General features: G+C 41.8%; 1 protein-coding gene across 3 annotated transcripts in view; it reads left to right on the plus strand.

Moving 5' to 3' along the window:
• Positions 1 to 268: 268 nt before the first annotated feature.
• Positions 269 to 17,528, plus strand: part of PPP1R12A (protein phosphatase 1 regulatory subunit 12A) — a gene marked incomplete at both ends in the record, with an annotated part of 121,166 nt that continues 103,906 nt past the window's right edge. For all 3 annotated transcript variants that reach the window (XM_079536346.1, XM_079536345.1, XM_079536347.1), the window contains one exon: positions 269 to 505. In XM_079536346.1, the coding sequence (XP_079392472.1) occupies positions 269 to 505 (237 nt within the window). The remainder of the gene's footprint in view (positions 506 to 17,528) is intronic.

Genomic DNA, 17,528 nt, shown 5'->3' on the forward strand with positions numbered 1-17,528 from the left:
GACGTCACGAGCCAACGGCCACACCTCGCCCACCCCGCGCCCGCGCCCTCCTCCCTGGGGCTCCGCCCCGCCCCGCCCGGAAGTCTCGCGGGATTATGCTAAGGAGCCGCCGCCGCCGCCCCGCCCCTCGGCTCCCTCCCGCCCTGCGCGTCCATCTGGGTGGGTGCGTGAGCGAGGGCGAGCGCGGGCCGCGGTGCGCTGTGGGATACGGCGGTATATAGTCTATCCTCGGCGCGGCGATAGCGAGGGGGTCAGGCGGGAGCGGGGCATGAAGATGGCGGACGCCAAGCAGAAGCGGAACGAGCAGCTGAAGCGCTGGATCGGCTCTGAGACCGACCTGGAGCCGCCCGTGGTCAAGCGCAAAAAGACCAAGGTGAAGTTCGACGACGGCGCCGTCTTTCTGGCTGCCTGCTCCAGCGGGGACACGGAGGAGGTGCTGCGGCTGCTGGAGCGCGGCGCCGACATCAACTACGCCAATGTGGACGGGCTCACCGCGCTCCACCAGGTCGGTGCGGCCGGGCGGGCAGGGTGGGGGGCGAGGCCTGCGGGGCGTCCCTGCGGGAAGCGGCCGCGGGGGAAAGGGCCGGCGGCGGCGGCGGCTCTCCCCTCCGCTGGGGGGTGTTGGGGCGGGGAGGGGCCGCGGGGCGGGAGGTGGCGGGGAGCGGGGTCGGGCTCGGGGGCGGCGGGGGAGTGGCCGTGCGGCGGGGCCTCCGCTCTGGAGCCTCCGGGCGGGCTCCTGGCCGGCTCGGGAGGGTGAGGGGCCGGTTCCCCTCCTCGTTGCAGGGCTCTCCTGGAGTTACCCCCGCCTGGGTCGGGGTGCGGGCCCCGCCCGAGCCCCCCGGGAGCTCCTGGGGTAGGGCCGCAGGTGAGGGGAGGCGCTCGGCGGGGTCGCTTCCCGCTGCCGCCGCTCCCCGCGGCGGTTTCCGGCTTCCTCCGTCCGTCCGGGAGGTTCGGCTGTACTCGGGCCGATGAAAGCCTCCTCCTCCGTGCGCGGGGAGAGCCGGGCCGTCCTCCGCCAGCCCGTTTCCGAGGGGAAACTCGCGATTTGTGCCTAATAGAGAAACGCGTGTCGATAACAGCCCGCTTCTCTCCCGAGCGATGGCTTCTGCCGCAGTGCGCGAGCTGAAGTTGAAGGGGAGCGGGGCTTTTACAGCCTTCCTCCGCGTGTCGGAGAGCAGTGCGACGAAGCCGAGTGGCTTTGTTCGGGCGTGGGTGTGTGGCCGGGGCTGCTGCCGCCCAGGGGGAGCTTCACTCGGGGCAGGGGAACGGCGGGGAGACGGGCTGTGAAAGTTTCCTCAAAATGGATGCTTTGTGCACGCTGAACTTCATAGCAGTCTGATTGGAATCTCAAAACGTTAGCCAAATAAGGAAAGGCTGTGGCAATCCGGAGATAATGCGGGTTTGCCTGAATAGTTCTTCTTTTTCTAGGAGGCCAAAAGCTTCCCCACAGTATTAAATTCCCTGGATAGCTAAAAAGTAGAAATATATAGATTATATGTACGTATCTTTGACGGGCCAGGTTATCGTTCTGAAGTTTAGAACTTGTTTGCTAGTTCAGGAGGAAGAATAAGATTGAGATGTGGGTTGACCATGTTGCAGTCTTCCCAAAATGGTCAAGTGAGGTAATTGGGACACTGTTATATTGCACTGTACTTAAACAAAAATGAGGTGGTGAACTCAATGGGTGTTATCCTACTCATAGAGACATCCGGGGATGTGAATTTCTACAAATATAAGCTGCTCCTTAGCAATAAAGAATAGAATCCAATTCTGAATATAAGATACAAAATCTCACTGCTTTTTGCTCTGTTTCCTGTGTATGTCATAGCTTGTTTGGCAGCGTAAGTTTTGCTTTCAGTTGTGAACTCAACTGGAAGAATGACTGCGTTGTGGTTAAGGCTGTCAGAGTGTTACTGCAGCAGGCTTGCTTGACTTGAGGCTACCCTGTTGCTCACAAGCCTGGTTTTGTGCTTTTACTCTTTTCTAATCAGGTTATGATTGCTTTGTGCTAGAAGGGAACTCAGTATTAGAAGTCATTCCTTAACTGGTTAGATCGTTGGATCTGCAAGTCTCTGACTGCGCACCAGCGATTGGTGGGCAGGGATGATGTCTGACTCGACTCCCTGAGAATGAGAGGTGAATGATGATGTTTTTCTCCATGAGGTATAAATAGCATTTTTCAAAGTGATTTTGATGTTACGTACAGCGAAGCCCACATCAGAATTACTCTGCTGTTATTCTGCCTATCTTTTTACCTGTAGATAGTTTGCGGTTTGAAAGGGCAAAGTCTAGTAGAGTAAAGATTTACACTGCTAAAACTCTGCTTGCTCTTCTGCACTCTCTTGTAGTGATAACAGAGAGCTTTTTCTGGTCTTACAATATTAAAAGCAAATAAGAAGATCAGTTGCGAGATGCTAATCCTCTTGAGGCAGCCGAGGCATCTTATGGTTTGTGTGCTTTTCTTTGTTGCGGTTTTTGCTGTTCTTGTTTTTGTTTGTTTTGTTTTCTTTTTTTTTTTTAAGACAACGAGGGAGGATAGCAAAATAACAAACCTCTTCCCATGACTGCTTTGTTACTTCATTACCATCAGGATTTTTAATATGTCATGTGAAAGGTGCACATCATGCAGTATGCCGTCTGTAATACGGTTTCATTTAATCCGATTTGGTTATGGAATAAAACAAAGCTGTATCTGTTCCCAAAGGATACTCTTCAAAAGCTGGTCACTTGTCCTGACAGCTCTGACTAACATCAATAGCGTTGAAGTCCATTTTGTTGAAAACTACTGTCCTTGCTGTTGCGTTGCTGCTTGTTGTTGTCGTCAATTTCCTTGTACACTGTATTGCTTTACAGGAATGAATTTGTTAGCGGGGACAGAGTGACCCTACCTTCTTTGGGTAGGGTTTAATTTTGCATTTAATATTTTTTTGCAGTTATTGAGGGCAAATTCATAGAATTACGGAATAGCTTAGGTTGGAAGGGACCTTAAAGATCATCTAGCTCTGATGCTCACATTCTGTGTCTGAATGTTTAATTCTGTTGCCGTTCAGCTTTGTTTTTCTTGTAACTTCCGTATATATCTGGAAAGGGTTTAAACTGTGTCTTTTTGTTGTTGTCTCTGCAGCCTGAGTGGTTGGAGGTGCTGAAGGAAGAAGTACTATTAATACCGAAATTCAGATCTGATCCTTATTGGAGCATCACGTTTTGTTACTAAAGCAATTAGCTGGACTTCTCCCATTTCAGTGGGGTAGAATATCAGAAAGCTTTATGTAGGTCTGTTTCCGTTAATGTGTACAGGGGGAAGAAATTCCTGTTGGCTTGGTAGCTTGTGAGGAATGGGAAGAGCATGTGCAGGTTCTGCTTTCATCTCTTGTCAGTGCCACTGTGTAATCTTGTATGCTTTCCTGTGCAGAGACAAATGGACTTAGTGCGTTACGTTTGAGGGCGTATATTGAGTTCTAAAAAATAAATCTGGCAGAACTGAGGAACAAACTTGTTATTAGATGACATATTTTGTATGTCGTGTTGGATTCAGATGTCATTCTCTTCCTTCAAGAACTTTTTTAGCATACGTTCAGGTTAGACATTCAGCATTAAGGATGAATCTGGGTACGTAACCATTTATAGGAGAAAGTATATAATGTAGGATATTGCAGGAAGATATGCATTCTATTACAATATCTTGCATACAAACATGTATATAATGTGTCTGGAAGACCAGAAAACCTATCTGTAAATTTAAGTTTGAAATTCGCATTGGAAGTCTGTTCAATAAACTTGTTTTTTAAGTTGATAATGTTCATAATACTATGTTTCCTGGCAGTTGTCACACAGGGTGAGATCCAACGTACAGATAGTGCAGCCTTTCTTATCTGCTAGAACAGTTGAACTGGAGAAAAACGGCCTGAAGGTGAGCTGTGATCTCACAAATTAATGGTTTCTGCAGAGAAGGGAAATGTGGCATATTCTGAAACAAGAAGAGGTTGTATGGTTTTTAATAAAACCTAGTCTCTTCTAGAGCATACATACGTATTTATTAAGAATGGGATTCAGTTCTGTCCTCTTAAAGGCTCAGCACCTGTCTTTCCTCAAAGCGTTTGGATTCTCTCCCGTTCTCATTTCTTGCCCTCTGTGAAAGAGGACTTATTTGCTCATACTGCTGAAGTGAGTGAAAGCAGTTTAGACAGAAATTGCACAGAACTTGTTCAGGAAGGAGGAGCACGGCTTTTCTGAGCAGCAGCACGAGAGGTCTGCGTGTACTGGGGAGGGTCTGATATGTGAGTGGGTTCCTGGATTTCATGCATGTGCCTCTCCCCTGGGAGCGTAGGTGTGTGCTGTGGAGTACCTGCCTGCTCCTGAGAAAGAAGGCAGCTACACTTAGGTATGCGTGTATGAAAACTTAGGCAGCTTGCTTTTTGGCTACCCTCTTCCTTTGTGGCAGCTCAGATTTAGTAGGCGATAGCTTGGTTTTTGGACTCTGGGAAGGAAGATGACTACTACAATCTCATCCCATCATGAGGCATGGAAGATGTCTTGCTGTGCTGCTGCTCTTCCCTGCCTGGGAGGGTGCTGTGCTTGGAAGAGTGGTGTTGTCCTGACTGTGCACAGGGATCACTGAGCATGCCAGGTACTGTCAGTGGTGAAGGCTGACAAGAAGACTGCCTAACCCGTAATGGAGAATTTGTCCTCAGTGTGAAGGAGCACACAAGCAATTGAGCAGTTTCCTTCTTTCTGTTGTGAATATCGGTGTTTTCCTGCAACTCTCCAAGTAATAAATAAACACGTGAAATTGACTGTTTGGTCCACTTTATAACAGTTTACAGATATGCAGTGTGCAATGCTAAATATAGTTTTTTAGTTGATGCTGTTGATAATGGTGGTCTGCATTTGTTCATCAGTTCTAACTAAGATGCTGAGAAACAATTTACAAGTGTTTCATGGAATGCTCATTCTTATTAACCAGTGAAGGACAATTCCTGTTGTCCGTCAGTCCCGTGCTTGGGTTTTACTTCTTGGGTTCTTCTTCCATGAGGGGAGCTTCTTCAGTAGTTTAAATGAAAAATTCTGTCAGGGCTCCTGGTGGTATGGTTGTAGTTACCTGAGTATGGTAATAGGGTACTGTTACAGTAGGCATCAACTTTGTTATGATCGCTTTTCCAACAGAAGGTGGAAGAAGATTGTAACTTTTATCTGCTCTGGATCCCATTGCCTTAGGGCTAGATAGAGGGCATTAAGACTGTACTTTCGGGATCCTTTTTGACAAGTGATAACACAGGTCATATATTTGTGCTGAGGCCACAGCATGCAGGGCATGTCAAATCATAAGAGCAAAGAACAGGTTGCTAAAGTCTTAAATCTCCAGGGTGTTTGCATCTTAGCAGCAGCACCCAAGAACCAAGGATAAGGAAGGCATGGAAATAGTTCAAAGCTATCTTGGTAACTTCCTAGCTATGACTTCTGCACTGCTTCTTTTGGGGGGGGTAGAAATACTACTGCATGCTATGAAGCTGTTGATTTTCCAAGGCTATCAAGGAGAACTGCCTTTTGTGCATAAAGATTTTGTCCTTGCCATGAACTTAATGTCTAAAACCTCCTCTTCAGAGGAGAAGAAGCTTCCCACCCACACAGCCCCCTAAAACTCTTGGTGGTACACAAATGAGAACTTTAGTCATTGTTAAGCTTGTATTACATTATCCTGGCTTGTTTAATTCTCCAACTTACAACAAAGCAAAGAGAAAACGAATCCTGAAATAAGTGTAATGTTGACTTCAGTAAGTGATTAAACTACAGGGACACATTCATTTAAAATCCCCTTTGTAATGGGAGTTGGTTCTTGTGTGGGCTATGGATCCTTCACTCCATAGTTTCAGTACGTAGGTTCCAGTTTTACGGTAAGTACTTGTTAACTTCCTACTGATCACTGTGTCATCTGAGATCTTGTTTTTTGCACCCTTTGAAATGGAGGCAAGAGGAGAAAAAAAACAAGTGATTGTTTGGAATGTACTTTAAATATAATAGTGGAAATTTTAAATGCTGCATTTAGAACAATAGTTTCCTTTATTATACCAAGCAGAAAAGAAGTAACAGTCTTTTTGCCCTTCTAGGTTTCTTATCTCCTGTCTGCTCTGCCAAATTTGAAGCCAGAATTTTTATTTATTTTTTTAAATAGTTTTGATTGCTATGGATGTTGTTCACAGACAGAACATTGAAATGAATTCTGACACCTGTCAGTTATGTTGTTTAAAGCAATTTCCTTTGTTTATCAGATTCATTACACTTATTCATCTAGTCATGTTGTAATAGTTCCACATTCAAAGCTTTATCATCTGAATTGTTATCTGTCTCCCAGAAGTGTAATGGTCAGGGACAATTTCTACTGGTCTCTATCTATGAATTCCACTGTAGCATTAACGTTGCTTTTACAGTAAAGCTTTATCTATGGTTTTGTATGTATTCTGACATATACTTGGTATCTTAGAATATTCCTTTCATGATGAATCATCAAAAGCACCTTTTGAGAGTAGGTATGAGCAATTGTAAGTGTTAATAAATCTGACGTGAGCATGCTTGCTTTGAAGCCTTTTTGATCTTGACATCTTAATAGCAAGTTTCTTGATTGCCATTTTGTTACTACTTAGCAAATGAGAAATTTTCAATTTATTAGCTGGATCTGAGGTTAGGAGATGGAGGCACTATAAATCATTAGTAGAGATATGACATAAGTCTTCCAGCTTAGAATCTGCTTAAGGGTATATGCTAAATTTTAGTTGGAACAGATGGTTTGACAGGCTCTTGGCCAGTCCTGTACTTGTTTATCCCTTCATGCATTCTCTCTATCATCTTATGTGGGCTAGTAAGGCTCTGCAATCCACTCAAAACTTAAGCCCAGTACATTTCTTGCTGCTTTCTGTACAGTTGTCTGTTTTGAGGCTGAGCTGACAAGATTGAGGAACATGCACGTGTTTATTGAAATAAATTTATCCAAGAGTATGTTCAGATGTGTTAGATACACTAATAATACACAGTAATTTTGAAATGAAATGCCGTTGTAAATTTGGACGACTGCAGCACGGTGACATCCTTCTGGGACTTTTACAACCAAGAAATTGTGAGCCATACCTTGTTACTGCTGTACTACCAATGTGTCGTATGTGGCAGGTAGGAGGTGCAGCATATGAGGATGCTTAGCCAACAAACCTGTCAGTGCTTAACAATGTTTCTGTATTGATCTGTAGGACTGTAGAAATGCCTATTGGAATGCAGTTGAAACTATTGGTAAGCTGGGCAGCTTCTTATGCTGCTGGATGGGTGGAGACATTCCATGCTGCTTTTTCCCTATATGCATTCCTGAAATGGCAGTCGATGGAAAGCATGGCATAAGAGTGGCGGCATTCCTCAGCTGTTTCTTTTCTCGTACTTTCAGGAGTATAAGGATAGAACAAGAAATCAAAAGATGATCAGGATACTGGATGGGGGTATATATGTTTTGAGAAATACATTTATATGTAGCTATATATTATAAATACATGATTATTCTTAATGCTTTATTTTGACAAGACTTGGTACCCAGCTTTTGTTGCGTGGGGTTATTTTTTTTGTTGTTGTTTATTTACTACAACACAGATTCAACCACTATGTTTATCCTGCAAACATTGAGTCTTTGACTTATAAAAACAATTGTAACAATATGATAAAGTTTTTGAACAAGGCAGTTTCCTTTTTATGCATGAAAGTTAGCTCTTCCCTCCCTTAGCAATACATTTCTTAGGCTAATGGCTTCTGAAAGTCTGTTACTATGGATGAGGAGAGGATTTGGCTTTAAGAAGGTGGCAGAACACCTCTAAAGAAAGAAGTTGGCTTGCCAATGTAGCCTCATTTTGGGCCTACGCAGTGAAATAGCAGTAGGTTTGTTTTCAAGGCTACATTTAAGTAGTACTGATATTACTGTAGCTTCCTGCAAATGTTTTATATTTTAACTGAAGCTACTACAGAATCATATACTGTGGTACCAAACTATCTGTAAGCAGTGGCTGTTAGAGACAACTTCAGTTTTGAAACTTTATTTCAGGGGCCAAGTTTCACAGATTTCTTCAGAATACTTTTTTAATTAAAATCAGACTGAAATATCCTTCTGTTTATTTTGAGTCTGTGATGATAAAGTATGGCCTTGAGAGTAAACTGTGGCAGTTATCTGTGTTGCAATCAGTTAGACAGCAGGTAGTGATTGCTACCCAAGCTTTAGTTCTCAGGTGATCGTTTAGTTTCTTGTTTTACTATCCAAATAATCAAGTGGAAAAGTAACCCAAGCACCGTGTGTACATACTTGAGTATTTGAGGTTTCTTCTGAAACATAAGGCCAGGACTTGTATGGAGTTCCCTGACGTGCACCTAAAATATTTATATGCCACTGTTTGCGGACTTATTTTCCTGTTACTTTTTCTTTCAGTTTCTCTGTAAAATGACTAAGATGAGCTGGCAATACAAAACCTGTTAACAGTTGTGCTTCAAGCTTTTAGGAATGACTTACCTAATAACTTTTTTTCCTTGGAACCTCACACGTGAGTATTTTTCTGAGGCAAAATGATAGCATGGCAATAAAGGTAAATGCAGCTGATGGAAAGCATGCGCTTCTGCATGTGCTGTCAGTGCTGCCTTCTGAAATACTTACATAGGATGAAGGCTGTGTTGATGAGCTGCATTCCTCTGTCAAATCTGAGATCCTTGCAGGCCTCTTTTGAAACCAGAATACTGTCTAGGAATTCTGGCTCTGAAACTTTGGGCTTAGTATTGTCCTGAAATTTGCTGCAGCATTCCTGGTTGAAAACCTGTAATTCCATTACTGACATAGGAAAAATGGTTATTTAAATGTTAGAGAAGATGTCATTTCAAGTTTGAACAAGTGTTGTTTGCCATATGTTTATGAATACATGCAATTATACATAAATACAAAAAAAAAAAGCTTTAATTACATGTGTAACCATAATGAAAACAGTTAAGTTTTCATAAGTGCCTTCCTGTTCCCTCACCCAAATCCTGGAACTGAAATAATCCAAAGCTATTGATCTTCTCAGATCTGAAATTTCATTCTCTCTCCTGTAAGAGTTTTGTATGCCATAAGTAAGTAACAGTGTTTTTTTTTTTAAAAAAAAAAAAAAAAAATTTAAAAATTCCAACCTGAAAGTTGTTGTACTCATCTCAGTATATGTCTTTTTAGGAAATGTTTCCTATCTGACCTGGTACTTTATGTGCCTACCTTGCTGAGAACTTGGGCAAAAATGAATTGCCTTATGTTTTAATCAGAGAAGACTGGGATGATAGCATTGTTATTTAGTAGTTATGCCACTACTATCAAATTATGCCATCGAGCCATATAAAACAGTGCTTTTAGAAAGCTTACGAGGCTTTCAATTTGCCACCACTGGTTATGTTCAGCAACTTGAAATATTTTAATCTTTAATCTTTTTCACAAGTACTATTTGCTTTGCTGCGGAGTCTGTGGAAAATAGCATAACGCTGTTAAGAAGTACCTGGTTTTTTTCTGGCTCCTTGCTGCCTCTAGAATAAGAGAAAAAATTTTTCCAGCTAGTATGCAAATAGTTCCAGGTGTAAACAGACTGAATATGAAACTCGGGGAAAAATCTCAAATCACTTATAGAACATAATAGCTTGTGAAAAGGAAGTTCTCGGAGGAGCTGCGGTTGGAATTCAGGAAGAGGCTGTGTTGGGAAATTCATGCTTTGGCAACACATCCCTGTACAGGATGCAACTGTAGATACTGCTGTGAAGTATGGGAATGTGAGCAGTCTCTCACTGTTTCTGTGTAGGAATTCTTGTTAAAAAGATGTAGTGCTTGCTTTTCTGATTCTGTTTACTGAAAATAAGGTGAGAGATTGGGGGTTTTTACCCTTTTCCTTGATTTCCTTTGGAGAGTTATTTTTGAACTTGATTATCCTAGCACTAACCTCTGTATGTAGCTGTCTTTCTCTTAAAACTAGTAATTCCTGACTAATTCCTTGCTGATGGGCTAGCATTTCACAAATGAATAGCAATGATAATTTAATTTCATAAGGCTGAGTTTGGAGTCAATATGCTGTCCTAGTGTTTAAGCAATAAACACTAAGTTAAAGACAGTGTTGTCTTACACTGAGGTTATGTTAAATTAATGCAGACAGAATATTTTCTTTTTTCTCCTGTATGGTGACCCCTGCTTTGCAAAGTGTTAGTTGTAGCCAGTTTGCTTCCATTGACCAGGAAAAATACTCAGAGTCAGATGCTGTTTACAGGGCGTGAGGTAAATGTGTTATGTTAATACTAACATACAGAGGCAGGAAAGTCTGTTAATTGTAGCCTTTTCATTTTCATGAAGGAGAAAGCATGCAAGAGGGAGAAAAACATGCAAGAGAAAGTATTTATGTAACTGAGGAAAAAACTGTTCTCAGTTAACTGTCCTTTTGCCTTTTTTATCTCACAATTCATCTGTGACAGCTTCAGCTATACTACCTGCTATACTTACAAAACCAAAACCACCTTAGATACACTCAGTGGACTCCAGCAATTAGATTCTTACACTGCTTTTCCCTTACAGTCTTTGGGAAAGCAGAATCATACTATATTGATAGGTCTAAGTGTAAGGCAGGTGAAGTCTGTTTGGAGCTAGAAAATATGCATTGTAAGCTTCGCATACCGGGTGATTCCGTGGTACTGTCTTAGTATGCCTCAGAAGGACTGTTTTGATTCATCTTCTTGCTAGCTGTAGGCTAGCTAATGCTCAGGTTTTGTTTGATGGTTTGGGTCTTGTTTAAGGCTAGAGGCTTCCCCAAATATTTGAATGTCATATTGTCTTCAGTGTGAACTTTGTGCTCAAACATGTCATTTCCCTTTTCCCTGTGAGGAAAAACTGCCACCCTGAACAAGCTTTACTAAAGATTAGTAAGAATATCTACTATGGTTTTGAGTAGAATACAGTGTGTGTGTAAAATTACTTCTGGAGTTGTGGTAACTTTTTCCCTCAGTCAGCATTTTCAGTTCACAGTTCATGAAGGTAAGGTCAAACAAATGTAAAATATAATTAGCAGCTACCACATTCAGGACCTGGTTATACTTGGTAAGATAATTGCAGTGTTATAACTGGTTAAGTAAACAACTTATTTTGTGTGTACCAATCAAAGTTTAGTAGACGTGAACTTAATTTGTGGAGTCTGAATAGGATGTTGTGTCCGGGTCCTGCAGTATTTGTCAGGCTCTCATGCAAAGTGCTATTTAAACTCATTTTCTGAACCTTTCAATTTCTGCTGAGGACTATAGGTTTCTCACTGAAGTTAAAATATCCCACTGTAACAACGAGTTATCAAGTTGTTGTTTATCCTATCACCAATTTGGGACAAAAAAAGTCTCAAAATGAGAGGGGTGCATCCTGCATTGGGTGATGTTCTGTGTGGAGCTGTCATCTATTTGTTACTACAAGGAAATCACCACCATGAATTGCTGTACCTGTGAGCAAGTTACTGTAGCTTTTTGGAGCCTAATTGATAGGAGACCCTCTAGCATAAGGAACACAGCAGTAGGCAGGTCTTTCTGGAAGAACATGAAGCGGTTCCTGAGGGAAGATCAGTTGTTCAGGAGTCTTGACTCACAGTAAGGTTACAAAAGCCTGAAGACTCTACAAGAACAAAGTACTTGATTAACCGAAGTGATGACTTCTAAAAGCTATCAAAGCTCTTAAAAGAGAATGCCAAACAGTAACTGCCTTGTCATGTCAGGTGTAAATGCTGAGTTAAAACGTGGAAACAGAAAAACATGGAAAAACTTGCATAATGGAAGTCTCTAAAAATGTTTTTCCATTTAAATTATTTTTGCAAAACAATGATGTTTAACTGCAGTATTGCTGAAGGGTGAAAGTGTGAACGGGGGGGGGGGGGGGGGGGGGGGGGGGAAGGGGCGGGGCGGAGGATTCCAATAAAAGACCAAACAGGACCTAAAGTAGTTGTAGTTTTCTGATAAGAAGCCTTGTTTACATCGGAGCCATAGGTGCATCACTGATACAGCTTACCAACTGCACAGGTATGACTCAAGCTCTTGCTTGAAAGAGCTGATAGCCAATTTCCTCTCTTCTGGAGTTCCTCCAGGGACTTTGTCTCTGCAACAAACTTTTCTTTACCTGCACATACAGCAACCTTTTTTTTTTTTTTTTTATACTTGGCTCTTTTTGCAAACATTTGGACTCTTAATTTGTCTACTTTGAGGACTTTTTACACTTCTGTAATTAGGTAGGTAATAAATAATATTAGATGAGTTAAGTTTGGAAGGATTTTCTTGCTATTTTTCCCTTTTCTTTGGCTTTGTCATGTTCCCCTGTTGCAGATACTGTGTTAGATAATGTTAGTTATTTTCATTCTGTCAATACTTAGAAGGTGTTGCTTTATGCAGAATTTAAGAATATAATAGCTTAAGTCAGCTGATCTGGGTGGTTCTGTTGCAGCTCAAACCCTAAACATTACTTAAGGTTTAAAGAGTTTTACAACCTTTTACTACCTAGCCAAGCCCTCTGTTTTTAAAACAAAGGTGATTTAAAATTTGACTTCAAATGGGTGGCATTTGAGCTCAAGTGGCTGGCTGTAAAGCTGATGAATATCATATAATGAATAGTAGTAAATTGCTGAATTTGTTATTGAGAAAGTTCTGTATCTTGTTTTTGATAGCTGCCTTAGATTTGTGAGACCCGTGCTGCATGTGGTTGCGTAAGCTGCTCTTGGAAGAAGATCTTGAGCATGGGTGAAAGAGCGTACAAGGAAAGACGAGGTAGAGAACATTACCCTGAGTGTAAGATAGAGCACTGACAGAGGCAGATATTTTTTCTGAGTACAGATAAACAGCCCCTTTTTCTCATCTCCTTGTCTTTTTCTTTTGTGTGTATGTTTTTGTTTTTTTTTTTTTTTTTTTTTTTTTTGTCTTGCTCTGCTGGTTTTGTAGAAACTGGGTCTTGATGGTTGAATTCTGTTGCTTCCTAACTTTTCCTAGTAGGAGTTGCTGGCTATGATTTTTGAGATATAAAACCAGACTCAGTTGAAGTTCGCATCTGTAGGAAGGTAAGCAAGTTTCTGGGGCTTATGGAAGTAGAGCATGTACCCTGCTTTGATTTCTTGCTCCGCTGAAGATTTGTTGCAGGTTTACTTCCTTTCTCTGGTAATATCAGCGTCCATTGAAACACAGGATATTTACTTCTCTGCTCCTCTTGACTTCAAGTGGATAGATGACACCTCATCTTCCCAAACCTGTGTCTTCATTATTAATTTCTCTGGAATTTTTGTATCTTTACTGCACAGTGGCAACAGGTGAGGGGCTATAAAGTCATCTATGAGAACTGAAGATTTTGGTGAACTTCTGCTTTTTCGTTTACGGTTTGCTGATCATGAAAAGCCTGCAGTCCTTTCTTGGAGTGTTGATTCTTTGAGAATATTGATCACTGTTAGGCTGTCTGCCTTCTTAATCTCAGGTACTTCTGGGTAAAGCCTGACTCTGTCTTTAGAAGTAATTATAAAATCCTTTTTTAATTCATAAGTTAAGAAGCAGATAGTCTGCCTATTTTGGCTGCAGCACACAGTTTTCTTTTTCCCACGGTTGTCTTTTTTTCTCAATGTAAGATTTCAAGTTTCAGATACTTGTGACTGAGTTTTATCAGAACTTGATTCTGTGCTTGGGAGAGGGGAGAAAAGCTCTAACAGTCTGGTGGATATTGTGGAAGGTTGTTAGTCTCTTGGAGGAGAATAGGATTCCCTGCTGTAGTTAAACAAAAGATAAAACTGTTGCCAACTTAAAAGAAGATAATGAGTAAAGGAAATGTCTTGCTTCTGAGATTACACTGATGTGTGACAGGTAAGCAGCAGACTGTTGGTGGCCTGTTGGAATAACTGCAGAAAGTCAATTTTGCTGCTCCTTCTTCATAGAGTGAATGAGAACAGCACTTAATTTGTGAAATTACACCTTTGAGTTGGCACAGTGTCAAATAGAACTATAATTAGGCAGCTGGTTAATGACCAAATGAACTGGTCAGTTGAACTGGTCAGTCATACCAACAGAATCCTTTCTTCAACCACCAAGGCCAGTAGTTCTGGCTACTTTCCTATCTTGACAGGGAATGCGTATTCTCAGGCATGTTTAACCTGAGGCTTTTGACTAGTCATCAGGCTGATGGCATGGACTCTATCGAAGTTATTGTCCACAAATGCAAGAATCAAAGGGAAATGCTGTGATCCTGTTGAGTAGGGGACAGGAAAATGTTCTATAAGACTGATTATGATAAATGCCATAGAACTTGCGGTGTAAAGTAAAGCTCAGTGGAAACAGAATCATAGAATGGCCTGGGTTGGGAGGGACCTCAAGGATCGTGAATCTCCAACCCCCCTGCCACATGCAGGGCCACCAACCTCCCCATTTAATACTAGACCAGGCTGCCCAGGGCTCCATCCAGTCTGGCCTTGAACACCTCCAGGGATGGGGCATCCACAGCCTCTCTGGGCAGCTGTTCCAGCACCTCACCACTCTCTCTGTAAAGAACTTCCCCCTGACATCCAACCTAAATCTTCCCTCCTTCAACTTAAAACCATTTCCTTTAGTCCTGCAGTTATCAACCCTTTCAAAGAGTTGATTTCCCTCCTGTCTGTAGGCTCCCTTTAGGTACTGAAGGCTGCAATGAGGTCACCCCGCAGCCTTTTCTCCAAGCTGAACAAGCCCAGTTCCTTCAGCCTGTCTTCATAGGGGAGGTGCTCCAGTCCCCTGATCATCTTCATGGCCCTCCTCTGGACCCTCTCCAACAGTTCCCTGTCTTTTTTGTACTGGGGGCTCCAGAGCTGGACACAGAGCTTCAGATGGGGTCTCACAAGAGCAGAGCAGAGAGGGACAATCGCCTCCTTGTCCCTACTGGCCACCCCTCTTCTGATGGAGCCCAGGGTGCCATTTGCTTTCTGAGCTGAAACCTTTTGTCGAAGATGCTGTAGTCATAAGTAACTGTAGAGAACAAAAGTTAAGTTTTGCAACAGCATTAAATGTCCTTTATCAGTAAGTATTGAGAGGTGATAGATAAGAGTAAACTCAGAATGCTTGTTTTTACTTGTCTAATTTTCAAGTTCTTCAGAAGAGTTTGAGTTTCTAATCCGTTGCCTTTGTATACAGAACTTTTTATTCCGATCCGAAGAATGGTAATATATCTTCACAGTGGGCTTGTGGTGATTGTGGGGTGTTTGTTTCCTCTGTCCCCACCTCAAGTTTAAACACTCTAGAATGGTTTTTTAATATCTTTTGGGAGGCATTTCAACATCATGTATTTTATTGACTGTTGTGGAATCTCAAGCTCAGGACTGAATAGGCAGATGGGTACTAGAACCTCTTGATATCTAGTTGTGACGTAACTGATGTGCAATATCTCCACGTCATTATTTAATCCCAATACTTAATGCTTAACACTGCTTTTACTAGAGTTTTGACTGCCTTGGTGACTTAACAGTACAGATGCTTAGCAGATTAGGAACACTCTTCAGCTGCAAAACAAATAGTTAAAATTCTGGCTTTGTCTCTGAAACATTTAATGTAATAAATGTTGACAGCATTCTTTTTTGAGCTTGGTTCAGGTGACTCTTTTTTTTCTGTATAGAAGGATGTTCAAATTGGCAAGCTTTAACTTTGTTCTAATTGTTTGTATTGAGTTTGACCTGTGACTTTGGCATACATGGCACATTGAATGAAAGAATTATGATTTTTCTTTTTTTTTTTTTTTTTGCACTGTCATAATTCCTTTTTTTCTTTTATGCAGGCAGATATCACACTTTGTACTTCCACTAGGTACAGTAAGCCACTAATCTTTGAGTCCTTCTGTGGGATGGATGAGGGTGGATATTATGTACTTACTAAATTGATTTGTTCATGCTGCTGAATTTTGAAGATAGAAAAAATGTCTTTTGAGTGTTTTGAAACCAAGATGCTTACCCACTGCTAGGTGGGACTGAATATTAACTTCATCCAGCACTTGAGCTAAAAGTGCCAGAAGCAGATGTAAAGTTCTCCAGTGGTAGCTGAATCTCTGTGGTAAAACTTAATACAGCTTCTTCGGCTGAAGTTCTAGTACATTTGCTTTGATGAAGTTAGATTGTTTTTGTGCATGTACTAGCACAAGCAGATCTGTCAGCTGGTAAACTAACCATGGTGTATAATCAAGTATAGCCAGATTGCTCTGACCTCCTGCAAGCTGCTCTCCTAAAATGGAAATTATTCATTTTGCAGTTGGAAATTGGAGCCAAGCAGCTGTGAATTCCAGGAGAGAAATACTGAGGCAAATTCATAACTTTACTTAGGTTCAACAACCAAAGGACAGTTGATTCCACCATTTGCTACTGTTTTTTCTTCTGTGAGTGAAACATCTTTTCCATGAAGTCAGCTTGTAGCTGTATGAGGTTATTGTTTAATATCTAAGTCTCTGTGGATTTTTGTGTTTATTTTGTTTTTAAAGCCTTTTCCTCATTGTTCTTTCCTTCCCTGACTTTTTCACTCTTTTCTCCAAAAGAGAATCTCTCACTATATACCACAAACCTTTACTTCTGTGGCTGCTGTTTCCTTTAGTTATTTCGTATGCAATCAGATTTTCAGGCAGAATGGCTTGGAACTAGGATAGTTGGACAGCTTTGTGTATGCATGCATTTTTCCTGCGGTAGTGACTGACTGCCTGCAGCCTGAGAGACAGGTAGGGAGTTGCTGAGGGACTACGTGCAAGTCAGAAACTGCTTAATTGTGAGTGCTGCTACCAGTCTGTGCTTCATTGTGGCTCAGCAGGAATCTTTGTGCCTGTATGGAAGGCTCCCTGTTCCAGTTTTGACTCAGCTCTGGAAATAAAGGACAAAACCTGTTTGAAATTGTAGGACTCCTGCGTAGTGGTCTGTGCTGTTCATGATGGGTTACTTATAAAACCATCTGAGTGATCTGAGACTTCTTAGTGTTAAGGGAAAGCTTGCTGTATGTTTGTATATGTTTAGGTGGGGATGTGATGCTAGCGCTGCATGAGGTGCTGCTAAGCAAAAGCAGAGCTGGGCGTTCATTCAGGCAAACTACCAAGTGGGTCTCCTTACATGTTCTCAAGGGTCCTACGTAAATGGAAAGAAAAATGATTAGTTTCATTTGAGTGTAATCTGTCATGCCTAGTAGCTGTATTCTGACCTCACCTTCAAAGGAAGAAAAACATTTTTGTGCCTTAAAACTGTAAAAAATTGAAAAACTCAACCCCAAAACTAATCTAATTGCATATATATGCAGAATGGCTAGGGTTCCTTCTGAGTACTGAAGTCACACTAGTAATTTATTTTCATGAAAAGTATCATTTTGGAGGATCATTGGAAAGCTGAAAGATGAAGTAGAAGTGTGGCATGCTTAAAAACTACTTTAAGGTGTCAAACAGCGACAAAGTATTTTCTACTGGGCCTTGTCACCTAGAAGCTGCTGTTGCATGTTGTTTTGTTTCAGGGAGTCAGTGCTGTGATGATGGTGCT

This window comes from Tetrao urogallus (genome assembly GCF_951394365.1).
Source record: "Tetrao urogallus genome assembly, chromosome: 1".
Taxonomy (NCBI): domain Eukaryota; kingdom Metazoa; phylum Chordata; class Aves; order Galliformes; family Phasianidae; genus Tetrao; species Tetrao urogallus.